Genomic DNA, 26,522 nt, shown 5'->3' with positions numbered 1-26,522 from the left:
GCTGCTTTTTCATTTCTCTGTAATAAAAATGGGTTGAGACTGAATGCCCAACCGCCCGTGTTCTTTGCTAGTTCTCCTCCAAATAACCACAGCGGCAGTTTGGCCTTTGCTTAGCTACTGCGGGCGTGAGGCCACGCCCACCGCCGCCCACTTCCATCCCTTCATTGGCCACCATCCTGCCTCTTCTTTGCCAGATTACTGTCTATGCTGTGAATACAGAGGGATAGGCTGCTAATGACATCGCTTTGTTTGGGTGCCCCTGGGAAGATGGGGGCTTTCCCTCCCCGTGCCTCCGGCAGGTTTAGTACTGTATAGAATGCAGTGAGCTGGTTTGACGATGATGGGGAAATTGCAAATTCCAAGGTTTTATTTTAACACACACAATCAGCCGCTGTACTATTGTGTAGTGAAGTGTTTTTCCACCTGCTTTCTGGATTTTCTTTGAAGGAAGTAATGCAAATGCAATGCCAAGTAAAGCAAAATAGTATAAAAAGAATAAAATAACGCTAAAATAAAATAACAATAAAAACAATCAAGATAAAGTGATTGCAAAATAGACAATAAAAACAGAGCGGTATATCAATAGTAAAAGTATGTGCAGTTGCAGTACAGTATGATGAAAGTGACGTGGAGTGACTTAGCTTCGAGATGTTCCTCATACAAACGGCTTGATGGTAATAAGGAAAAATGAGGAGAAACCTGTTTGTTTTTCTCACAAGGCTTTGTAATCTTACGCTCTGCTTTATAGCTCTCAGCTCCTATTTAATTGGCTTCCTGTACTGTAATAGTCCTGGAGGAAGCTATCAGGTCTCACCATGAATAGTACGTGGGTTCATCATTCTCTCCGGGATGCAACAGATGACTGCTAGAGGGTTGCGCATTTCGTATTCTTTTCAAATTCATTCAATTTGTCTCTGTGCAACCCGTTACAATTGCCTCAGATAATTAGTAGAGGCATTGCAAGTTGGTTTGAATTAAGAATGGAATAAATTTTCATGGAAGCGTATATAGACAGTAGCTCTTTGGAAATAGCTGAACCATTCGGCGTCTAACTGTTTACGAATATGATTTTCACTATTCCCACATGCAGTTCAAACTGGATAAACTTCATTTTTTTTTCTCTTCAGGTGACACATAATTTATTGCTTGGTAAAATTTGGACTGTCTTATTTGTTAAGAATTTATGCTCCCGACAGCAATTGCCTGAATTGCTCAAAAGGGGATTTATTTTTAGCGTATTATAGTTTCTAATTTTACCTAATATTTTTTACTCATTTGTACTGCAGGGTATTTTAAGATAATTACCAGGCACAAAGGAGCAGCAGCAGAGTCTCTCCTTCAGGTCCTTGTCCTTGTCCTCCACCACCACGCTGCCTGCTGCCATCCTGCTATCGTTGGACCTCAGAGTCTTGTTCTCTCTGCAGGACTACATCCACCGCGTCATATGCGTGACTGAGAGAGAGCGGTTTGAGGTGCCCATCCGGGCTGTGGGGCCAAGGGCCATCCTGGATTTCCCAGACCACCTGCACTTCCCCGTCAGCCCCGTGAAGTGCCTCTCCCAGCGGACCCTGCTTGTGCGTAATGTGGGGAGGTGTGAGGCCAGGTTCCAGCTTAGCACACGGAGGTGAGAGCAAGTTGGAGGTAGACAAACATATACCTCCACTATAGCTAAGGTCGGCCGTTCGGTGGTAGTGTTCTCGCCTCCCGTGTGGGAGGTCTGGGTTTGATCTCCACTATAGCTAAGGTCGGCCGTTCGGTGGTAGTGTTCTCGCCTCCCGTGTGGGAGGCCTGGGTTTGATCTCCACTATAGCTAAGGTTGGCCGTTCGGTGGTAGTGTTCTCGCCTCCCGTGTGGGAGGCCTGGGTTTGATTCCAATTGTTCCAGGGACACCCACCCCACTCTCTCAAAAAAATGGACATTGCTTTGGATCTTCTGCTAAATAAATATAATATAAAAACAGATTCATCCTGGGCTGTATTAAAATGGTTCCTATAATGGAGATTAGAGTATAAATTAGATCTAACCTGGAATGGATGATGTTTTACTTGCACAAAAATGTTCTGAGGGCAGAATGAAAACTTATTGGTTAACTCTCTGAACCAATCATATTGTAGAGCAGGTGAGTTCAAGCAACTAGAGGATGTGGGACCAGCCAATCAGATGTCTTGGTCCCGCCTCCTCTACAATCTGTTCTCTCTCTGAAGCAATCATTTTTTGGTCTGCCCTCAGAACATTTTTGTGTAAGTAAAACTCCCACAAGCTAAAATCATGCATGTTTGCCTCACTGTGTATAATAGCACTTGGTTCCAGCTGGTGGGACGCCTCAGGTAACCCTACTGTACTCCAAAGTGCTGTGAAAAATTAATGCAAAGCCCTTTACTCTAAACAGCAGCCCTGCCTGGGAGTTTAACAGCATCGTAACAACATCAGAATGGCATTACCGTCTGCGCCATCTCGTTAGCCTGCATTGACCGTGCTAAATGGAGGGGCAGCGTGTCAGAGAAAAGCCCCAGAGTTTTCAGGCTGAATCGTCAGTTTCCATAACACATCAGATATGTTATTCACAAAGTCCTATTTCTCTAGTGCAACCTAAATTCTAAACCTAAATTTGCTAAACCTTCACTATATATTTGCTGTATGAATAATTTCGGATGTATCAAACCAGCCTGCCTCTAGCCTGTGATGAATAATATACTGAGAATTTTTTAATCTGTTAGAAAGATTCTATATATGTTGACATATACACTCACCTAAAGGATTATTAGGAACACCTGTTCAATATCTCATTAATGCAATTATCTAATCAACCAATCACATGGCAGTTGCTTCAATGCATTTAGGGGTGTGGTCCTGGTCAAGACAATCTCCTGAACTCCAAACTGAATGTTAGAATGGGAAAGAAAGGTGATTTAAGCAATTTTGAGCGTGGCATGGTTGTTGGTGCCAGACGGGCCGGTCTGAGTATTTCACAATCTGCTCAGTTATTGGGATTTTCACGCACAACCATTTCTAGGGTTTACAAAGAGTGGTGTGCAAAGGGAAAAACATCCAGTATGCGGCAGTCCTGTGGGCAAAAATGCCTTGTTGATGCTAGAGGTCAGAGGAGAATGGGCCGACTGATTTAAGCTGATAGAAGAGCAACTTTGACTGAAATAACCACTCGTTACAACCGAGGTATGCAGCAAAGCATTTGTGAAGCCACAATTCGCACAACCTTGAGGCGGATGGGCTACAACAGCAGAAGACCCCACCGGGTACCACTCATCTCCACTACAAATAGGAAAAAGAGGCTACAATTTGCATGACCTCACCAAAATTGGACAGTTGAAGACTGGAAAAATGTTGCCTGGTCTGATGAGTCTTGATTTCTGTTGAGACGTTCAAATGGTAGAGTCAGAATTTGGTGTAAACAGAATGAGAACATGGATCCATCATGCCTTGTTACCACTGTGCAGGCTGGTGGTGGTGGTGTAACGGTGTGGGGGATGTTTTCTTGGCACACTTTAGGCCCCTTAGTGCCAATTGGGCATCGTTTAAATGCCACGGCCTACCTGAGCATTGTTTCTGACCATGTCCATCCCTTTATGACCACCATGTACCCATCCTCTGATGGCTACTTCCAGCAGGATAATGCACCAAGTCACAAAGCTCGAATTATTTCAAATTGGTTTCTTGAACATGACAATGAGTTCACTGTACTAAAATGGCCCCCACAGTCACCAGATCTCAACCCAATAGAGCATCTTTGGGATGTGGTGGAACGGGAGCTTCATGCCCTGGATGTGCATCCCACAAATCTCCATCAACTGCAAGATGCTATCCTATCAATATGGGCCAACATTTCTAAAGAATGCTTTCAGCACCTTGTTGAATCAATGCCACGTAGAATTAAGGCAGTTCTGAAGGCGAAAGGGGGTCAAACACCGTATTAGTATGGTGTTCCTAATAATCCTTTAGGTGAGTGTATATCTATCTATAATATATCAGTGCTGCAATGTTTGCCGAATATGTCCTGAATATATTTCCTGTATCTTACGTAGTAAAATATTAATTACTTGGCCATGTTGTGCTGTGTAATACTGATTGAACTTGAGTGATCATCTTATGCTTCCACGTTGACAGTATCTGCTGAAACTGCCATATAGTTATAACCAAATTCTGGCTTGTTTAGGAATGGATTTATTTTGCACCATAGCACCATCCATCCATCTACTAACCACGTGTCCTGATCCGGGTCATGGGGCCCCTAAGCATATCTTAGGCAACACAGGGCACATGCTAAACAAGACGCCAGTCCATCGTAGGGCACACACACACACACGCAGCACTTCTACCAAAGGTAACCTACGCTGCACAGGGAGAGCATTCAGACCCAACGCACATGAAATGGGGTGGGATTTGACCCCAAACTGTGCAGGCACGAGGTGACTGTACTGCCCACTGACTCATCGTCACTGAAACAAAAAGCCCTGAGAATAATATTCTGTTTTGGAGGGAAAAAGAATTATATACAAACAAATATATAAAAGCAGCACTTCAATGACTTTATTGAAAAGAAATTAAGAAATGGAAATCTGATGGCTGAAATCAATTCATTAGGCTCTCTTGGTCACAGATACTCTGGAAAAACAACATGGGTCAGAGAAAAGAGCAGCAGTCCTAGGAGTTGATGAGGTTGTTGATTGTGGCCTGTGGAATGGATGCCCGCTGATCAGTGTCGGAATGGATGCCCACTGATCAGTGTCGGAATGGATGCCCGCTGATCAGAGTCGGAATGGATGCCCGCTGATCAGTGTCGGAATGGATGCCCACTGATCAGTGTCGGAATGGATGCCCGCTGATCAGAGTCGGAATGGATGCCCGCTGATCAGTGTCGGAATGGATGCCCACTGATCAGTGTCGGAATGGATGCCCGCTGATCAGAGTCGGAATGGATGCCCACTGATCAGTGTCGGAATGGATGCCCACTGATCAGTGTCGGAATGGATGCCCACTGATCAGTGGCGGAATGGATGCCCACTGATCAGAGTCGGAATGGATGCCCGCTGATCAGAGTCGGAATGGATGCCCGCTGATCAGAGTCGGAATGGATGCCCACTGATCAGTGTCGGAATGGATGCCCACTGATCAGTGTCGGAATGGATGCCCGCTGATCAGTGTCGGAATGGATGCCCGCTGATCAGTGTCGGAATGGATGCCCGCTGATCAGAGTCGGAATGGATGCCCGCTGATCAGAGTCGGAATGGATGCCCACTGATCAGTGTCGGAATGGATGCCCACTGATCAGTGTCGGAATGGATGCCCACTGATCAGTGTCGGAATGGATGCCCGCTGATCAGTGTCGGAATGGATGCCCGCTGATCAGAGTCGGAATGGATGCCCGCTGATCAGTGTCGGAATGGATGCCCGCTGATCAGTGTCGGAATGGATGCCCGCTGATCAGAGTCGGAATGGATGCCCACTGATCAGTGTCGGAATGGATGCCCGCTGATCAGTGTCGGAATGGATGCCCGCTGATCAGTGTCGGAATGGATGCCCGCTGATCAGAGTCGGAATGGATGCCCACTGATCAGTGTCGGAATGGATGCCCACTGATCAGTGTCGGAATGGATGCCCGCTGATCAGAGTCGGAATGGATGCCCACTGATCAGTGTCGGAATGGATGCCCGCTGATCAGTGTCGGAATGGATGCCCGCTGATCAGTGTCGGAATGGATGCCCACTGATCAGTGTCGGAATGGATGCCCGCTGATCAGTGTCGGAATGGATGCCCACTGATCAGTGGCGGAATGGATGCCCGCTGATCAGAGTCGGAATGGATGCCCACTGATCAGTGTCGGAATGGATGCCCACTTTTGCTGAACAAAAACTGCAAATTTTACAGTGTCCTTTTATTGCCTCCACAATGAGGAAAAGTCATGCAATGATCATGCTGCCGAATCAACATTTTGATACGCCACACCTATGCAGTAGATATATTAGCAGAAAATTAAAAACAAAATGTGACTTTTTATTTAGCATTTTTGAAGGTCATGAGCTTTTTGTTTGCTTACAGAAAAACTTGGGTGCAAAATGGGAGCAAACCAAAAACTGTGGGTCTATAACGATAGTGTGGCTTCCTGCACTGTGTATCTCCTGCTCTCTGCTCTTTCCTTGCAGTCCTTTTTCAGTGGACCCCCCCCTCGGCACCCTGGGGGCGGGACAAAGCATGCAGGTGACAGTGGACTTCTTACCCAACAGAGCTGGGGACTGCACAGAGGACCTACGGCTGCATTACCACTCAGGTAACACACAGAACGTGCACAGGTCCACATGAGGGGCAAAGCCTTACTCCAGCATCAATGCACATTCCCTTTGTGCAGAAATATTCTCATTTCCTTGAAATATTATTATTGTTCTGCTCATGTCACGAGGCAACATGCAACCTCATCCTGAATCACGATTCATTGCAGCATAACATCACACTCCATCTGTATTTTTCTATAGCCCTGGAAAACTGGACCTGGAAAACTGGAACACAAATGATTCTGGACCACGTGATTTCCCCCCCCCCCCCGAACCTCCCCCAATTCGCCATATTTTATCATTGAGGGTGCCCCTTCCCGGTCGCCGTGCTTTCCCCAGACACAGTGCACCTGGGCTTTGTGTTGCTGATGGAATTTGGCCCTCGGTGCAAAATAATTTGGAAACCCTGTTCTATAGTCTGGGTGAAACTGCGAATTTGTGTCCAGGAGCTAGTATATGAATAACCCAATGAATGAACGTCCTGCAATATAAATGACAGTCTCTAAATGTTAGCAGCAGTAGCATTAAAATTTGTTGCAATGTCACAGAAACACCGAGAGAATTTGATTGCGTTAAGCTTGCCAAAAAAATAAAAACACAGCCCCCTCCAGACAGGCTGACCTTTCCTCCTGGTGATTCATAAGCGGTTACAGTCCCGGCCATAGAAAAGCATCCAAGTGGAGAAACTGCGCCATCTGAAGGTCATATAGAGCATGGCCACTCGCAGCTTGATGGCATCCAACACAGTCAGTATCCAAGAGATGCGCTGTCTGTGATTGCAATTTAGATGCAAAGTCAGTGGCCTGTTATTACCTTTGAGAAAAAAAATTAAATAGCAAGAGAAATAAAACATTTTAATGTTTCTTTACTCCAACATTTCTCTCTAATAAAAAGCCAATATAGAGACAATAAAGAATAAATGAGTACTGATGGGATATGTAATGGTATGTGTAACACTGACTAGCTCTTTTAAAAATATATTTTGATCAGTAGGTCTAATTCCTTTTCCTCTTCTGCTTATATGCAGATGAGAAACTAAGAGGGACGTAAAAATGAAACTCGAAGCTGTTCCAGCACACAGTTAATTCTAGGCTTGCGACTGAGGTGTCTCGCTGAAGTGGCACTTATGGCCCTGTGTGGATTAGCAGGACTAATTAAGCAGGTGCCTGGGAGGGGTGGGGTGGTGACATTACTGCCCCCACCGGCACACCGTGGGCTGGTGGGGGCCAGCACCCTCAGTATCCACGCCGTGTTCAGGGCAGTGCCTGCGTGCTTATGCTATTGGGGTGTTCTTGCGGACGTGTGTGTGTGTGTGTGTGTGTGTGTGCGGAGGCGGCCGTTTATAAGGACTCTGTACCGGATCCCGGGTCCCATCAGAGAGGCAGCTCTCAAGGAATAAACATGCGGCCCTTTAAAAGGTGGCTTTGTCTACATTTTATCATCCTGCTTTAACTGAAGAGGAGGCTTTAGCTACTGTAAATGTGCTTTTTAATTCAGCGACTACCCCTAGGATCCTCCTGGGATCCAGGGTCAACAAGTTTTTTTATATAGTTTTTTTTACATAAATTAAGTGTTGTGATGGTAGAAAGGGCACCTCAGACATGTGATATCATCTTAAAGCCTGACTGTGCTCATTAACAGGACTTGCAAGGTGGTATGTAGTATATGAGAGAGAGGAGGAAAGACACAATGTCCTCTACCGAGGGTGTAGCTTTGGTAGAGGACATTGGTAGGGACCAAATCAGCCCCAAACCCCCCTCCCCCATAAACACACATGATACTCTGACAGTATTGGTGGGGACACGTCCCTACCATCCATGCCGAAATCTACACCCTCGTCCTCTGCAGAGGACAAAAATGAGTGGCTGGATCTCAGGAGGATGTGGTGAAGGTAGTTGGCGTTCAGGTATTTACATTTTGTGTAATATTTTGTTACCTCCACAAATTTTTCCCTCTTATTGTATAAACCATTGCATGTGATCTTCTACTGAGATGTGAACATTCTCTTTAATCATAGATCTGTGACATAAATTGTAACTCCAGAGCAGTTGGGTAGGTCTCACACTTAAATGACACTTTTAACCCAGTGGTCAAACGTAAATACACACCCCGCATTTCACATTCCACATCTGAGGCTGTGAACTCACCTTTTTGTCTTCCCACTTCGCAGTTTTCCCACTAACGTATTTTTTAGTTCACATCGTGATTCTATAAACAAATGCGGCTCGCGCAGACAAGGCTTCCCTCAGCAGGCACGTGACACCTGGTCAGGTGATATGGGGAAATACAGCGAATGTGTAATTTATGCGTAGGAAATAAGATTCTGCAGCTTAATTAGTAATTTTCCAGGGATTTGCTGGAGAGACATTCAGCTCCTTCAAAAGTGTTGATTACCTGTAAGTAAAACTTTTCTTTGTGGAGGGAATGTGGTGCGTCAGTTCAGAAAACCCGCATTACATCAGTGAAAAGGGAAAATGTGAGGGAGAAAGGCAAACCCATGGCTTGCAAACAGGGATTCAGTGTGCGGTAATCGCAGAGGCCAGTCAAATCCATTATGAAAAAGTACATCCTTACATTTGCATGTGCAGGGTAACCCCTGCGTGCTGCCGCTGATTTCGATTGGCTACCCGTCTTGTCTGCTGAGCCTTGGGGTTAAATCAGGGCTACCTGCATTGCAGAGTCACTCACAGACACAGCGCATGCACACACACACAGGGCCACACGCACAAGGGACAGCCCTCACTGTTGGGGATTGTTGCTCTGTAATTCCCCATCACTCCTAAAATATCTCTTAAAAAATATATGCTTTTTTTAGATACAGGCTTTGTACCCTTGACACAAAGCGCTATTTCACTCTTGTGTAATATTCATTACGGCCCGCGTCCTCGCACCCTTTTGCCCTGGTAATTAAGCAGAACGTGGGGGTGGATTTATAGCGACAAAGAGTGTGTAAAGCATGTTAATGAATGCTAATTGCTGGGAAGATGACATGCATATTATTACTGTACAGTGCCTAAGAAGTATGTAACAGACTTAGGTTGGTGGGGATTTTTAGCATTAAATATGTATTGGGAGAATGTTACACTTTGCATTTCACATATATGCTACATTTATAGCCAGATACATGCATTAGAGTTGGACCTTAACTGGATTATGTATAGTAATCATATTCATGTTGTAGATAACATACCCAAGAGAATAGAGGGGATTAGTGTTTAAGCCATTTTGGTTGTACTAATCCTCATTTTCTCTGTTATGTTATCTCAGCACAGGTACACCCGTATTTTATCAAAAACGCTTCAAAGTGGAGCCCGTTGTTCGGTAATCGTATGCAGATGAGCTTGCTTGGACAGTTCCTCCGGGTTTTGCCCAAGGCACTGTACTCTCATGCTCACTGTCTACCTGCCTTCTTCTTCATCCTTTGTCTCTCTCGTGCTCCATCTTGAGTCGGCTTTAAGATGTTCTCCCTGTATACGCATAAGTCTGCTCCGAGTTGCTGGTTTTCTCACACGCTCCGAATGCATGGTGCCCAGGATGCGTCAGGCCCTGCAGTTTATGATTCATATCATCAGCTGCCTTTGTTCCTCCTCCTTCCATGTTCTTCAGAATACTTTCCAAGGATTCTGCTGGCACCAGTCACTAGCAGCGTCTGGTGGCGTGATAGAAAATTCCTCCTAAATCTAGCTGGGTTTGCTATGCTGTGAACGTTAGGGGTGCCAGAAGAAATATTAAGAAGATGGATTCCAGCAGAAGTTCACATTTGGTTTGAGCCAGTGTGGGATATTTTACCCCATTGCCTCATTATTTGTATATGTAACTCTGATGTGGCAAATCGAGTTACAGTAATAGCGGATTTTTTGTAGGGTTATGCTGGGAGCTGGGGAGTGTGCAAACTGGGTATAATGCAGAGCCAACAGAAACACATTAGGTGTTTACCCAAGTGCGACACTCCTTGGGTAATATGATTGCCCTCTTTAAGAGCACCGTCCCCCCCTCCCGGAAATGTAAATACAAGACATGGTTTTTATTTGTTAAATATATGCTTTGTGGTAATTAGTGCATTTAATAACTAGTTTTACCTTCCTTCATTTACAAGGTTATGGTGTATATAACTTGAATGAAATGGTAAGAATTAACTTCTGTGATTCTTTTTGTTCCGATCTTTTGAAATATATGCCTGTAAAAAAGCTTGCAATTTATTTTTACTTTTATTTCTTGTACACCGATAAGGTTTTATTTAAGCGATTTCAAATGTTGAGCCACAATAATCTGCTTTGGATGAAACAACCAAACACACACAATGCTTTCTTTAGCTTATTTCCATATTGCAGTGGCTGCCTTATTTGTTTTGCATGTGTCTGTTTTGACATCTGGGGTTGCTACAGGAGTCATGTGACACGTGGCACCCCGGGGAGTTGTTTGCTTTGATTGGTAACTCAGTAGGGGCAGTAGCTAGGTTATTTAACTCAACAGTGCCATCTGGGTGGAAGCTGGTGGCAATGAACCAAACCTCTAGTGTCATTTTATAGACCCCATGTTTTGCTCTGTCACACATAGTTGAATCTAAACACCTTCAGGTGGGGTAGCGTATTCTGTCATGTCCTCACGTCTATCAAACATATCTGAACTCATCTCAGGTTCATTCTTCCCCTGTTGATTTACCCATATTTTTTGTCGTGGGTGGTGTTTCAGGGGAGGACCTCTACATTAACATATATGGAGCCGCCGCAGACGTGAACGTACGGTTGGATAGGAACTCTGTCCTCATGAAGAGGACCTACATCTCCATGGCTAGCCAGCGCTGTGTCACCCTGGCTAACAGGAGCGACGTCATCGTCCACTACCAGTGGAAGTGCTTTGGGACTGAAGAGGAGGAGGAGCAGCTGAAGCTGAGGTGAGGATGCAGCAAACCTTTCCTGTTAGTGAATGTAGTAAGTATCACTAGCTCAGTATATGGAGAAAGGCACCTGAGCGCTAACCAAACATCTATGCTCCTCCCCCATGCCTTACACCAAGGCTTGGCTGTTAGGATCCTGTAGTATGTGATCCTGCAAAAACAGTAAATGAAGCCAGATCTGATCACCGCATTAAAATGATAATAACTGTCCAAATATGTATCGCCAGTTAATTCAGTTTGCTGTAGGTCAGTGTTTGCCAACTTGATCCTCGGGGATCTACAGATGGTCCACGTTTTTGCTCCCTCTCAGCTGCTGGTAGCAAAAACATGGACTGTCTGGCTGGGAACTAGGAGGGAGCAAAAATGCGGACGATTTAAGGGTCTCCAAAGACCAGATTGGAAAAACTGCCGTAGGTGACCAGGGCACTTTCTTGCAGCCAGTGTAATTCCCCCTGCATTTATTATCGCAGGGCAGCATGTGGCTCAGTTGGCTAATCTTGTGTGCCTGTAATCAGAAAGTCACCAGTTCAAACCCAGCCTTGGCACGTCTGCAGGTTCTTGAGCAAGACCCTTAACCCCCTGCTCACTGGGTGCCACAACAGGTGGTTGCCCTTCACAGCCAGCTTACTCTCCCAAGAGCTAGTTGGGGGAGGCATAAAAGAGTATTTTCCCAATGGGGATCAATAAAGTATCAATTATTATTATTATTTACCCAGCTTTCTGTTCATTGAATAGTAGTCTTGTTATATTCTTGCATTGTTTGGAGGGTGATGCACCTGGGATTCACTGGAATCTTAGGGTAACTGCACTTGACAGCTCGTCTCTTTGTAATGTGCTATTTGTTATGTGCTAAGTTGCTTTGGACAAAGGCTTCTGCTATATAAAAATAAAGGTAGAAATGTAAATGCTCAGGTTAAGGTAATCAAACCTAATATACTAGCATGAACACAGTATGTCAACCGCAGTAAATGCAGTCACTGATCTGTGAGGGCTGTTGTTTCTCTCTCTTTCTCTGGCACCATCCTTTGCCAGGCCCTGTTCGGACCTGCTGAGGCAAGAAGAGAAGAAGATGGAGCACTTTCTGACCGAGTGCACCGACGACCCCGCGTTCCACGATCATCTCTCGCGGCTCTCAAGCACCTTCTTTAAGCAGCAGAGGCAGCTGCGCGAGGAGCGCCTGGTCTTCTCCGGTGACCACATCATCATCAGCCCCACGGTGCGTAATAGTGCTCGTTTTCCCGAGGGCTCAGAGTTATGGGGGGAGCTCTGAGAACAGCTCTGTAGCAGAGAGTCCTGGAGCCCAACATGTATGATACGTACGATATTTAGTGTAGCAGAGATTCTGCTAGATGACTGTTGAAGGAGTCATTCAGATATTTACAAAGGTGCCAGATCTGCTTGTATCGGTTACACTCTTGTCACGGACTCTTACAGCGGAGTGTTACTGGGCAGCGTTAGAGTGTTTGATGCGATATTCCTCAGACTTTTTGTTCCCTTGTGTCACTGACTTATTTATACAGCAGCTGTCAAGCCAGTGACAATGACAGATTTATATTTATTCAGTTGGACCAGAATGTGTGTGCTGTGCCACTCCTTTTGATTATATACCAACACCCACCCCCCCCCCCCCCGCCCCCGGTCCCTCACATACAGTTAGCCTCACTTTTTCCAAATGTTCATTCCCTCATTCCATTTTCATAAGACTTATTTTTCATTTTTTAATGCCAATATGTTTTGCGTGTACTGATGTGATGAAATTGGACTATGGATTGGAATATTTGGCCATGTGTGATATTACCTGGGAAGATTTATTGCCCTCTGTCTGATGGCACAGTGTGCGTGACAGATGTGCAATGCACATGTGAATGATGTTCTAGCAAACAGCTTTATGTCTATGTGTGGGACATGGGGAGAAGAGCAATTGTGTCCCCACAGTGTCCCCCATTTCTTACTGGCAGCTTGTGATGCCCTATGGAGAGCCAATCAAACTTTAACTGTCATAGCTGTGACAGTGTGTATTACAGGGCAGTCCCAGGTAGCTGTGAAAAACACTGCACTCCACTGGGAGCCTGCCTTTTTTGCACATTTTGTTTAGACACATTAGGCTGTGCCGTGCAGGTGGGTATGACGGAGTGATGGCACAGCGGGCAGAGACACATTAGGCCGTGCAGGTGGGTATGACGGAGTGATGGTACAGCGGGCAGAGACACATTAGGCTGTGCCATGCAGGTGGGTATGACGGAGTGATGGCACAGCGGGCAGAGACACATTAGGCCGTGCCGTGCAGGTGGGTATGATGCAGTGATGGCACAGCGGGCAGAGACACATTAGGCCGTGCAGGTGGGTATGACAGAGTGATGGCACAGCGGGCAGAGACACATTAGGCTGTGCCGTGCAGGTGGGTATGATGCAGTGATGGCACAGCGGGCAGAGACACATTAGGCTGTGCCGTGCAGGTGGGTATGATGCAGTGATGGCACAGCGGGCAGAGACACATTAGGCTGTGCCATGCAGGTGGGTATGACAGAGTGATGGCACAGCGGGCAGAGACACATTAGGCTGTGCCGTGCAGGTGGGTATGACGGAGTGATGGCACAGTGGGCAGAGTCGGGCCACTTTGGGTTTTGCCGTTATGATGTTGCACCTGCATATCCACCATCCTCCGAAATGAAAGGCACTGCAGCTTCCACAGCCCAGCCTCTCTTGCTTTGCTTCGGTGCTGTGACCATAGAACCAGCCAAACGTCGAGCAGTTTGATAGCGTGTGACTTTCAGTCTGATCTCTTTTCCCTAGGAGGGCGACATCTGGCCCAACTCGACGGCCGAGTTCACCGTAACTTTTAAGCCACAGGAGGTCAAAATTTATCAGCAGACTGTATACTGCGATGTTACAGGTGAGGAAGCTGGCCGTTCCCGCAGCGTACGAGCTTGATGCGATCATGACAGCATGCAGATGTGAGTGGGGTGTGAGACAGTGACATCCTCACATACAAAAACAGGTCTGTAAGACACTGGAATCGGAAACTCGAATTGGAATTGGAGCTCCAGTGTAATTCACATCCTTCAAAACTCATCCAGTTTTTTTTTGGAATAAAATAAAAATATTGTTTATTCAAACATATTAAGGTAAGCTTTTGTTCCGAACAGTATTTTGACCGCAATTAGGGGTGGGATTAGAAACTTAAAACTGGAAACTTAAAACAAAAACAAAAGTGATAAAATTGTTCTGCTATTTAACAGCACAAATAAAATAAATTAACTTTTAAGGGTGGATGGATTTACATTTGGCCACAATTAATATCTGAAGCTCTGATTTTCATTCATTCATCTGTATTTATATACCGTTGGGTACGGCACTGCCTTGGAAATGCCCGTGGGGGTCAGTGTCTGCACTGGCATGAACACTGGGTTTTGAGCCCCAGCAAAGGTCATATTGATGACTGAAAAAAAACAAGACAGCCCCCTGTGCAGGCAATTCTATAACAGGTTTATGGAGATCAATACCAGGGTAGATGGCTGATGATGCCCTTTGGTAATTATGGGGTAATCACAGATTCCATGTCCAGATGTCAAATTCCTCTTAAACGTCGTGAAGCTGGTCACGTTATTATTGAAGTACAAACTTTGTTGTGTTATTGTGATGAAATAAATGTATTAATCCAGCCAAGAGCAGATCGTTCCTTTTCTCTGGCCTGCCTTCATATGTTAATAAGTTATGGTTATCAGAGAGGCTTTGAAGCTGAGTCACACTGCTGGTCCAGCCCAGAAGAGCAGGCCGTCGTTGCTGTAACATCAAGCCTCCACAGGAGTTTCTTCTTGTTTGTCGCAGTTGAGTGATGGTCTGCATCTCTTTTCTCTGACAAGGTCTGTTGGACTTTAGGTGTAATATACATCTCAAGTTTCTGGCTGTAGTGTAGAAAATATGGACCTATATAAAGGGGGCAGGAAACAGCCTGGTGGATTTATGCGTCACCCATTCTTCATTACCAGGACAAAGCTACTCATTTTTGTCTTCTGAACCTTTAATTACAAGTGATGATGTCTAACCCTTTTAACACCAGCGAAATCAAACCCTGAAACACTGTAGTCTGCGGTAAAGCAGTTCATCTGCCACCCAGCACATTTCTGAAGAAGGGGCAGAAGAAGGTTCTGGATGGAGCTTCTGAAGTTTCTGCTCAGTCTCCTGCAGAGAGTAAACGATCACTGCTGCACCTCTCTCATTCCATTACTGCTGTCTCACTGGTCTCCGTACTGCCTGCAGAACAGAGTAGACTGTGAAATGCGAGTGTTTTCCGGGGGTGGGAGGGTGGTTATAGGGAGCCCCTGTGTCTGAATTCATAGACATAAATTCATTCACTGAATGTGTCATCTTCTCTTGGTCTTCAGATCGGTATCCTTGGCTTGGATCTGAGTGCTTGTTCGTAAGCGGCTGTTTCTGTAAGCAGGTTATATAGCTGTTTCCCTTCACCTGATCACATGCAGGTCGAGAAAGTCGCTTACCTCTGCGGATTAGAGGGGAGGGCATCGGGCCCAGTTTAGAGTTCAGCTTCGACCTGCTGGACGTGGGAAACATCTTCATCCACTCAAAGCACAGCTATGAGGTGAGAGATCAGACTGCCTATATCACACTGGTGTCCCGTGCCTGTAGCAGAGTCTGCTTCTAGAATGTCTCACACACACCAAAGGTGCAGGTGATCAGTGCTTCCTGTTACACAGCACATGACGCACATATTCTCTGTGCGTATTTGATGGCCTTACTGTATGATTGCATCCAAAAAAATCTATAGAGGGATTGGATGATGAAAGGATTAAGGTGAATGTTTATCGTAGTTGAATGAACAGATCTATATAACAATTGAGTGGAGATTGAAATGTAAATTAGACCTATAAAACAGGTCAGCTAGTTCTGGGAATCTGTTACACCTATCATGTGTGTTCTATAAGACAGAACCGCTTAGAGTCCACTGCATTAATAATGTATATTACTGCTCTTTAACCCGTCACACACAAATATAGCATAAGGTCATGTACATGTTCGCTTCCTGCAAAAAGTGCACAATTTTCCGATTAGTATAACTTGGGTGGGAAGATGAGTATCAGTCAAAGACATTGACTGTGGCTCTGAGCTGAGGGCTGCTGTGGAAGGTCTAGGAGGGGCCCTACTGTAGCAGATCTTCACATGGTGCCTATCCTGAGCTGCTCCAGAGAAGTTCCCGCCTGTAATGGACAAACGCGTCAGGCCGCCAGCTCACCTGTCTCTCACCCACGGCTCTTTGTCTTCCCTCCTCTTGGGACCCTGTTCTTCTGCAGGTGCTCTTGTCCAACAAAGGCTATATTGACGCCCCATTCCACCTGGTGCCGCCCAGCTCTGCCCAAGGCCGCTGCTTCTCCTTCAGCCCCAGTGAGGACACGGTCCCCCCAGGCTCCTGCCACGCCATGGTGGTCTCCTTCTCCTCGGGCATCCTCGGGATGTTCAGCGAGGAGATCCTCTTTGCTGTGGAGGGGAACCCCCAACCAATCAGCCTCACATTCAGGTCCATTCATTAAGCTCATTTCCATACTCAGGACTTGCATTCTGGCTGGATTGATGGGGTTTATGTTTAATTACAAAGGCTGGTTTCAAGTTATGATGACTTTACATTCTGACACTTATTATTATTGCAGCCAAAATACCCATATTATACAATACCAGTCAAAAATCTAGACACATATTAAAAACTTGTGGAAATTCCTTCAGGACTGTTGGAGAAGCATTCCAGGTGGCTACATCTGGAAGCTGATTGAAAGAATGCCAAGAGTCTGCAATGCTGTCATCGAACTAAAGAGGGACTATTTTGAAGAGTCTAAAATCTGAGAAAATTCTGAAATGTTACACACTTCTTTGGGTCTTTGCAATATTTGATATGTATTATTTCATTGCCACAAGGCCTTTTACGGTAAGGTGAGTGACATGGCTAAAATAGATAGAAATGTATTAAAAGTATTTGTGTCCTGACTTTTGACTGGTACTGTATATAGAGGATTAACTACTGTGTTTACTCACTTTTCTTTTTCCACACCAGACAGCCGCGTTTGACCTCCACTGGCTCTGCCTTGTTCAGATCAAATATGATAACTGGTCGCTCCTCTGCCTCTTGCAGGGGTCGTGTGATGGGACCCACCTTTCAGTTCAGCGTTCCCGAGCTCAACTTTGGCGACGTGTCCTTCGGTGGGTGCCTGGACTGCCCAGCATGCTCTCTGTTATTGTGGTTCTGGCAGGCGGTTTGATTTTCCTGTATCATGTTTGATTAATTATGCCTGCCAACTGTAACAGAGCGGTTAGGAAACAAGTAACGGCCCCTCTGTCACCCTATTCTGCATAAGGGGATGGATTATTATTATTATTATTATTATTATTATTATTATTATTATTATTATTATTACTACTACTACATGCTTTCTCTGTTTTTGGTTCTTCTCAGGTTTCCCCTGTACCCTGACCTTCCAGCTTAACAACACCTCTCTGATACCCATGACCTTCAACCTTCGCATCCTGGGTGATGGCAGTGGCCCCCCAAGCATCAGCAGTATGGACCAGGTCTCTGACCCAAACCGCACCGACTGGGCCGGCCACAGCGACCCGACGGTCCAGCCAGCGGAGTTCCGGCTCGGCCCCAGTTCCGGCACCATTCAAGCCCAAGGGCTGGTCGACGTCCAGGTATTAATTTGGGTACTGCTGTGTTTTACTGAAGCCAAGGACATTTTAATTAAAGCTAAAATTAAAATATGGGACAGAAAGAATAAACAATTTATCAGAGTTTGTGAATTTTCCAGTTTGTTGTAACTAACATTGACATGACATACATGCATATTATTACATTCATAATTTCTATACTACAGCAGTGCTGGATTCTCAAATCTGATTAGACAAAAGGGGTTTTGATTTTTAACTGCACATGTAATGGCAGCCAGTAATAAATCAATGTATGATTGTAATCTTCAATTCTGACTGACGTTATTTAACCTTCTGGGCACAGAACAGAATAACAAATGAACAGAAAATGTTTAATCATTGGCAGAAGAAAGTAGTTCACTGGTAAATGCATTTTCTGCAAATGTGTTCAAACGTGTAAGCCAGATGTATTGTAACTGTGGTATAAGCGTGTTAATGCACTCCAAGCCATGCATTTAAAAACGCATAATGCACGGCTTGTCATGCATTAACCCTTACATAATACTTACATAATGCTTATTATTCTAAATTAAATGTATAATCATATCACTGTGAGCCAATAAGCTTGTGGCTGTTCTCGCATTTTCTATTTGAAAGGTTTTGAATCAGTTTAAGAAAGACTGTGAATTGTGGGCAGTTGTGCCCCCCCCCCCCACCCTGCCGGCTTCTTCCAGCCCCCCCGACCCGTTACTGGGAGCTCCCCGGCACTCGTGATGATGTGTCTTTCGGACTGGTTTCCCCCCCCCCCAGTTTTTCACTCGGGTGCCATTCCCATCCCGCCCTGCTCTGTTTGTCCGGCATGCTAACAGAAAAAATATGAGAGCACACGGGGGGGGCGGGGGGGCGTGGGCCCTGCCGCTCGATCGGATGACTGACAGGCAGACGTGCGATTCCTAGCACACCGTCAGTGCCCTGACACCAATCTGTGATGTGCACAAGCGCTAACAAAAGCACCAGAGTGTCATATGTCAGGGCCCCTTCGGCATCGATCGAGAGCTCGCCTCTCGTCAGCCTGACCGACCTCGCGCTCATTAAAGCATGACCACACCACATTTCAGCTTCCAATCAATAGATAACAGTCGCGTTTCCTGCACATCTCTGTCACATGATGGTCATGAGGCCCAGTGGAGCTGCTCGCACCTGGGAATCCCTTGTCATGTGGTGATGCATTTCTTTCTGCTCAGTGACACATGTCTAACATCAAAGACAACAAGCGCTCAGCTGTCAGTCATCGTGAACCAGACAGACACAGCAAAGACACGCCATGCCCATGATGAAAGCAGGACAGGAGGCATATTCCTCTTTCATTTTTAGTGGGACAGGTTGGGTGTTTTTATTAAAAGGCTGTGCAGTTCCAGTGATCTGTGTGATCTTTGATCTTTGTAGGCAGTCAGTCATGCTCCTCTTCTCTCTCTTTGAATTCTCAGGCGACTCTGTGCCCTAACCGTGTGCAGATGTACAACCTGGCCCTGGTGGTAGATGTGCAAGGAGTAGGGGAGGAGGTGATGTCCCTGCACATCCATGCGAGGTAAGGGGCCCCGAGCGGACCTAGTAGACCTGCCCAGCCTCCTTCACGCTCCTCTGTCTGTCTGTACTTCCTGACTTCTGCTCTGCTCAGATGCGTGGTGCCCAAGGTGCGCCTGGTCAAGCCCACGCTAGAGCTGGAGGGCTGCTTCCTGAACCACCCCTTCACGATGTCCGTGAAGCTCACCAACGAGGCCGACCTGCCCGCCTGCTACGGTCTGCTGCCGCAGGTCAGGAGGAGAACCTCTGGGAAACTGCAGGGAACGGTTCCTCTGGCTAATGCTCGGTGTTCCCTGACCGTCTGTGTCCGTGTTCCCCTATGCAGGAGCACGAGGAGGGGCCCTCTTTTCTGTACTCCTGCCCACATCCCCGTGGGATAATCCAGCCGCGAGGTGAAGCAGAGATACCTCTGCTTCTGCAGGCCAAGACCGTGGGCAGGCTGGTGGTGGCTGCTCACATCGCAGTGTTTGGCAGTGAGGAACCCCCACTGGTAGGAGCACTCAGCAGAGCCAACCGATAACCTCTTTTCATTCTTGGAATGTCGCACTTCTGCCCCTTAAATAGTCTATTTAGGTTATTTAAAATTGTTGTGTACAATCTCAGAAAAAAGGGTACAAATTTGTACCTATCCTTGTCTGCTAATTGTACCCTGTAGGTAATTGTACCTTTTAAGGTCCAGAAATGGACTCTGAGGAACATTTCTGTACCATTTATGGTACATTAATGCTGTTTGTACCTTTGGGAAGATCCTCAGAGTCTATTTCTATACAGTTACAGATTCTATACAATTAAAAGGTACAATTACAAGGGTACAGTGACAAGCAAAAGTACACATTTTTACCCTTTTTTCTGAGAGTTGATGTGTAGCTCCTGCTGTAATACTGCTTACACTTGTACCTGGGACTTCACTGGAAGTTCAGCCCAGCTGATTGTATGCGTAGGTGACATGCGTAGGTGACATGCGTAGGTGACTCTAAGTCAGCATGAATGTTTGCACTGTGCCTTTTGCTTCACTTGTACCTTTGTTTGGGCCAAAGCGCCTGCTAAATGTGTAAATGTATGCTTCTGTATGTTCTGCCCCATGCAAGCTCTTGGCGTGAAAGCTTAGGCATTATAACAGAGCTGCTTTGAGATCCGCCCAAACCGTCCCGCCCCACAGGAGCTGATCATCTCCGGGGTCGGCGAGGGTCCCGTGCTTCACATCAGCCCCACAGAGCTAGACTTCGGCAGCATCCCGGTCTTGACCGACGTCCCCAGGACAGTGAGGCTCCTGAACCAGTCTCCCATCCCAGCCCCCTTCTTGGCCCACATGGTACGTACAGCCACCCCTCCAACATTTCAGGCATGTCTTCACACAGATGGGAAAGCGGAGAATGGAAAGAAGGGGAGAGTCGAAGGTCAGCGAAGGTCTATCTTGGCCCATTTGCTCTTATCCTGACATTCGGCTTTATTCAGCTTCCTATAATTGTGTTATTAATGACACTTTTTGCTCTGTGGACATCAGGTTGTTGTGGTGGGAAAAAGGGTAGATAGTGGCCTTTGTCTGGGGGGTCTGTAACCCCCACCCTGTCAACAGGAGTCAGATACAGTCATTTCGGTCATGCATTTTGGTTTTCTGCAATGTTGAAAACACAGCATTATGGGGAAACAATTGTTTTAAACAAGGCCTCTGAATTGACTATAAGAAAAGTCGTTTATGTATGAAAGGTTATGAAGGTTTTTCTTTTGCAATAACTGTATATTATTGCTTATGAGAGTCTTGTTATTCCAAATGCTCAATTTATTAAATGTAATATAACGAAACTCATGCGTGTATGGAAAGAAGCGGCATAATGCTTTTCCATTAGCCTTTGCAATGCTAACCGTACCACCTTTGCCATGGTCAGTGGGTCATGGGGGGTATGGACCCTATAACCTTCTGGACCCTATAACATTCTGCACCCTAGACAGGATGCTGTAATAATGCTGTATACTTCTGGGCCACATCTTCATGTGTATGCGCGGATGCATCTGTGCATTCATACAAATCTCACATCTTCATGTGTATGCGCGGATGCATCTGTGCATTCATACAAATCTCACATCTTCATGTGTATGCGCGGATGCATCTGTGCATTCATACAAATCTCACATCTTCATGTGTATGCGCGGATGCATCTGTGCATTCATACAAATCTCACATCTTCATGTGTATGCGCGGATGCATCTGTGCATTCATACAAATCTCACATCTTCATGTGTATGCGCGGATGCATCTGTGCATTCATACAAATCTCACATCTTCATGTGTATGCGCGGATGCATCTGTGCATTCATACAAATCTCACATCTTCATGTGTATGCGCGGATGCATCTGTGCATTCATACAAATCTCACATCTTCATGTGTATGCGCGGATGCATCTGTGCATTCATACAAATCTCACATCTTCATGTGTATGCGCGGATGCATCTGTGCATTCATACAAATCTCACATCTTCATGTGTATGCACGGTTGTGTCTGTGCATTCATACAAATCTCACATCTTCCATGTGGTACAAAATGATCTCTGCAACATTTAGCATGACAACGCAGTTTGTTCAATTGCATCTTGATATTTTGTAACTGAATGAGGATTATTTTTTTTCAACAGAACACTTTGCCATTGTAATTGGTGCAAATGTCTTCTTTTCTCTTTTTTCCTACTTCTACTTTTTGCGTTCCGGCGGGAGCGCTCATCCCTCACTCAGACCATTATTAAGCTGGATAGCCAACAAATCAAGCATAATTAGCTTCAGGAAAGTCCAGGACGATCCAAACTGCTGGCAGATTTTATGTCTTTGGTCCTGTTTGATCCATGGGCGTTAGACCCCAACCGACCCCCTTTGAACCAGCCAGAACGGAGGCTAATGGACCAATTTATGGCTAAGGAACAGATTATGAAGCTAGGAAGGCAATATAGGCAAAATAGGAAGGCAGGAATGGTATGCTAATGAGAGACTGTAGGATGTTACTTCAGGAGGTACCGATGGACAGTGATGGCGGCAATGGAAAACATCTTATAAATGAGTATTGCTTTATTGTAGAAACATCCTGGGTTTCTAAAAGCTATCCTCAGTTTATGGTCATTATACAGACATCCCAGCTTACGCATGTTGAATTCAAGGAGCTGGAAGTTCTGCAGGGAGGAGGGGGCGAGTGATGCTGGCATTAAAAGGTGTCAAGCTCCTTGCCGGCAAATTTAACCACCACTAAATAACAGAATGACACATTTACGAGTCGTGAGTGTCAGTCTGTGGGAGACTCCCAGTACGTCTGGGAGAGGTGGGATGTCTGATTATATAAATTGTGTGATAAGACAGCAGTGTGTTCATTCATGTGTTGGACGATCTGAGATTTGATCCCTTTCTTGCCTCAGAGTTTCCAGGAATTCATAAGGTGGGTCAGTTTCAAAACATCACCAGATGTCAATCGATTGCAGCTGCCCTAGAACTCAATTAGGACCATTAAAGGTCTGGTAAAGACATACAGACCTACCTTATAACCAAAGAAAATTAAATGATATGATACACATCGCAAATGAGTGTTTTGAACTTGCGAATATGTGTTTCAGTTCTAATTAACGCTTTAAAGTCATTAAGGAGACTGAGTGCATGTAAGTGAGATTTACATTTGGCTCTATTTCAGGGCTCCATCTTTTTGGAAGTAATTTGGTTTAGAGAACCATGCAGGTCTGATCTGATTAACTGAAATGAATATGCATGCACTCCACCCTCAGGACACAATCCCCCCTATAAGCCTCTTCAGAGTTTCTTTGAATTAATATATTTCATTCCCATTTTGGCTTTTATTTAAAGACTATGAAGTTTGTCATTGGCAGTTAAAGTAAGGGGTGTACTAAGATGGAACAATACATAGACACATCCACAGGTTTTTATTCCTATCTTCCATTTTATCTAGAATATAGTTTATAGTACAATCCCAAAACAGTACCCAGAAAGCTCTTAAAAATGACTTGGATTTTACATACAGTATGTAGCTGTGAAATAGGATCGCAGATGTTACTTAAAATATTATAGTTTTAAAAGTCTGGGTAACAATGCCACATTCACAATGTTAATGAGTGATTCATAAAGTGAGGGAGCTAGTTTCTTAAAGGACAGTGCAATGTTACAGTCCTGCAGGCAATATGACGTGAATAACGAACAGTTACTTTGCTGAGTTCATTATACAGTGAATGATTGTGATAGAAGATGCTGAGGACCATTGAAGGGTTCATTATGTTTGGAATTGAAGCAGAAAAGCAGCATGATGCAAAATATATTTATGCTTTAAGAACATGAAAACATTATTTATATTTTGAGAATGGGGTGTCCCAGTATCTGCATTCAGTGCCATTTACTGTAGCATATATATATATATATGCTAAATATATAGCTGGTTCAAACTGTTTGGGAAGTTGATCTAAAGAGATTCCTTCAGGTGAGATGTTTTCTAAGGTGTTTTTGTTTCTTAGCAAACAGATTCCCGGGTGCGACATGGATCAGTAACGGTGCCCTGTGGTTGTTTACTGATGACTTGCAATTTTGCCGAGAAGTTTCCTGACCTGAGTTGGAGTTGGAGGAAAGGAGACAATCCCAGAGTTGACTCCATTAAACTTGGCAGATATATCAGATGCTAATTCAAGGACTTCCATGCTGTAAATAGCTCAGGTAAAAACATCTTTCTGTAGGCAGATATTTCCATTCAATCATCCACTACATTAAAAACAAGGTGAATCGTTACACTTTTTAATCACCTGAATAATGCTTGCATTATCAATTCCTTTTGTTTATGAAAACTATACGTGATATAGTCATTCCAAAACAGCCTCAGCCTTTTGTCGTGGTAAAGTGATGCTGGACAGGATGAAAAGTGCAGCACCAGATCCAGCTGGAGCTGAAGGTGATCCTCAGGGCAAAGAAGGGCGCTCTTACTGTGAGTCTGTTAAAGTCCCTGCTCCTATAGATCATTCAAACAGACTGATGTGATGTTCGACACCAGGAAATAACACGAGGTGGGAAATAAAGTAGCCTTCATTAGAGTAAAATTATCCTGGAAAAAAGGAAGGAAAGTGTGAAGTGTGAAGGTGCATTTTTTATGGGGGGGGGGGGGGTTGCTCAGGGTAGACTGGTCAGGGAGAGGTCTCTGCCTTGCTCTTAGAGTTACCTCGGCTGTGATTTTGTTACCATGGAGATATTAAATATATGCAAAATATTAACTCCTGGATCTGTGCTTTGGGCAACACAGTGTCTCAGGGGGTACTTGTGTTCACCCCCGTCAGGTTCAGGGGTGAGATCCCACCTTTGCTCTATGAGTGTGGAGTTTGCACGTTCTCCTTGTGCTGCATGGGTCTGTCTGCTGTCCAACTGCAATCCAAAGACATGCAGTTCAGCTAACGGCCCAATCTATAAATTGACCAGTGTGGGTCTGAGCTCTGTAGTGGCCTGCCATCTGAGCTCTGTAGTGGCCTGCCATCTGAACTCTGTAGTGGCCTGCCATCTGAGCTCTGTAGTGGCCTGCCATCTGAGCTCTGTAGTGGCCTGCCATCTGAGCTCTGTAGTGGCCTGCCATCAGAGCTTTGTAGTGGCCTGCCATTTGAACTCTGTAGTGGCCTGCCATCTGAGCTCTGTAGTGGCCTGCCATCTGAGCTCTGTAGTGGCCTGCCATCTGAGCTCTGTAGTAGCCTGCCATCTGAGCTCTGTAGTGGCCTGCCATCTGAGCTCTGTAGTGGCCTGCCATCAGAGCTTTGTAGTGGCCTGCCATTTGAACTCTGTAGTGGCCTGCCATCTGAGCTCTGTAGTGGCCTGCCATCTGAGCTCTGTAGTAGCCTGCCATCTGAGCTCTGTAGTGGCCTGCCATCAGAGCTCTGTAGTGGCCTGCTATCTGAACTCTGTAGTGGCCTGCCATCTGAGCTCTGTAGTGGCCTGCCATCTGAGCTCTGTAGTAGCCTGCCATCAGAGCTTTGTAGTGGCCTACCATCTGAACTCTGTAGTGGCCTGCCATCTGAACTCTGTAGTGGCCTGCCATTTGAGCTCCGTAGTGGCCCGCCATCTGAGCTCTGTAGTGGCCTGCCATCAGAGCTTTGTAGTGGCCTGCCATCTGAACTCTGTAGTGGCCTACCATCTGAACTCTGTAGTGGCCTGCCATCTGAGCTCTGTAGTGGCCTGCCATCTGAGCTCTGTAGTAGCCTGCCATCAGAGCTTTGTAGTGGCCTGCCATCTGAACTCTGTAGTGGCCTGCCATCTGAGCTCTGTAGTGGCCTGCCATCAGAGCTTTGTAGTGGCCTGCCATCTGAGCTCTGTAGTGGCCTACCATCCAGTCCGCCATGTTCCCTGGCTCTGTGCCCTATTCCCCTTGTGATCCTGCCCCAGAAAAATGTTTGCAAGATGGATGCATGTGTGCTTTTTAAACACAGGGTCGCTTAATGGAAGTTTTTGGGTATTTAACACTTGCAAGTGGACCTTCTTAGGAAGGGTTGCTGTCTTTTAAACGGGGCTGCTTATCAGCGGGGTGGTTGTAAGTCTGGAAGGTCGAAGGCGGATGCTGAGATATAAGCTGCTCTGCAGCAAGCAGAATGAAGGTGATAATGCCCTCTGGGCGGCAGGTGCGGCGCCGGTCCCAGTGGCGGGTGGAGCCCAGCGAGGGGGCGGTGGCCCCAGAGGGGGAGCTGCAGCTGATGCTGGTGGCTTGCCTGGATGACACAGTGCCCTTCCACGACAAGCTGCACCTGGCCATCGAGCACAGTCAGGCCCGCAGCGTCGCCGTCTCTGCCAAGGGCGAGGGCACCACCATCGTCACGGACCGCCCCTTCGCCCCCAGCCTCCACCTTGGCGCACATTTTAGGTAGCTGGCCTCCTTACATACGCATATGTGGGGGGGGGGACTCTAATGATTATTACTGATATAGAATAAAGGGTGAAAGAGGTAGGTGATTTATTGATCTTGATTTATAGACTTAAGAAGCCTCATGCCGGGTTAATCCCTCGTATGCAAACACATGTCGATGGGATTCCCCATTCCTGACAGCATATACAGTGAAAATGTCATATAAATGCCCCCCCCCCGTCAGATGTATATATCTGCT

At 45.8% G+C, this 26,522-nt stretch overlaps 1 protein-coding gene across 1 annotated transcript in view; it reads left to right on the top strand.

Moving 5' to 3' along the window:
• The window catches only part of LOC111851835 (hydrocephalus-inducing protein-like), a 32,905-nt gene extending 6,620 nt beyond the window's left edge, over positions 1 to 26,285 (top strand). Inside the window, exons 6-19 of the mRNA XM_023827099.2 lie at positions 1,425 to 1,624; positions 6,159 to 6,283; positions 10,977 to 11,178; positions 12,214 to 12,397; positions 13,975 to 14,074; positions 15,663 to 15,781; positions 16,491 to 16,714; positions 17,321 to 17,388; positions 17,642 to 17,877; positions 19,320 to 19,420; positions 19,511 to 19,646; positions 19,742 to 19,906; positions 20,576 to 20,728; positions 26,043 to 26,285. Coding sequence (XP_023682867.2) covers positions 1,425 to 1,624; positions 6,159 to 6,283; positions 10,977 to 11,178; positions 12,214 to 12,397; positions 13,975 to 14,074; positions 15,663 to 15,781; positions 16,491 to 16,714; positions 17,321 to 17,388; positions 17,642 to 17,877; positions 19,320 to 19,420; positions 19,511 to 19,646; positions 19,742 to 19,906; positions 20,576 to 20,728; positions 26,043 to 26,285 — 2,256 coding nt within the window. The remainder of the gene's footprint in view (positions 1 to 1,424; positions 1,625 to 6,158; positions 6,284 to 10,976; positions 11,179 to 12,213; positions 12,398 to 13,974; positions 14,075 to 15,662; positions 15,782 to 16,490; positions 16,715 to 17,320; positions 17,389 to 17,641; positions 17,878 to 19,319; positions 19,421 to 19,510; positions 19,647 to 19,741; positions 19,907 to 20,575; positions 20,729 to 26,042) is intronic.
• Positions 26,286 to 26,522: the final 237 nt, after the last annotated feature.

Source organism: Paramormyrops kingsleyae, chromosome 13 (assembly GCF_048594095.1).
Source record: "Paramormyrops kingsleyae isolate MSU_618 chromosome 13, PKINGS_0.4, whole genome shotgun sequence".
Taxonomy (NCBI): domain Eukaryota; kingdom Metazoa; phylum Chordata; class Actinopteri; order Osteoglossiformes; family Mormyridae; genus Paramormyrops; species Paramormyrops kingsleyae.
This window is presented reverse-complemented; position numbering and strand designations above follow the sequence as displayed.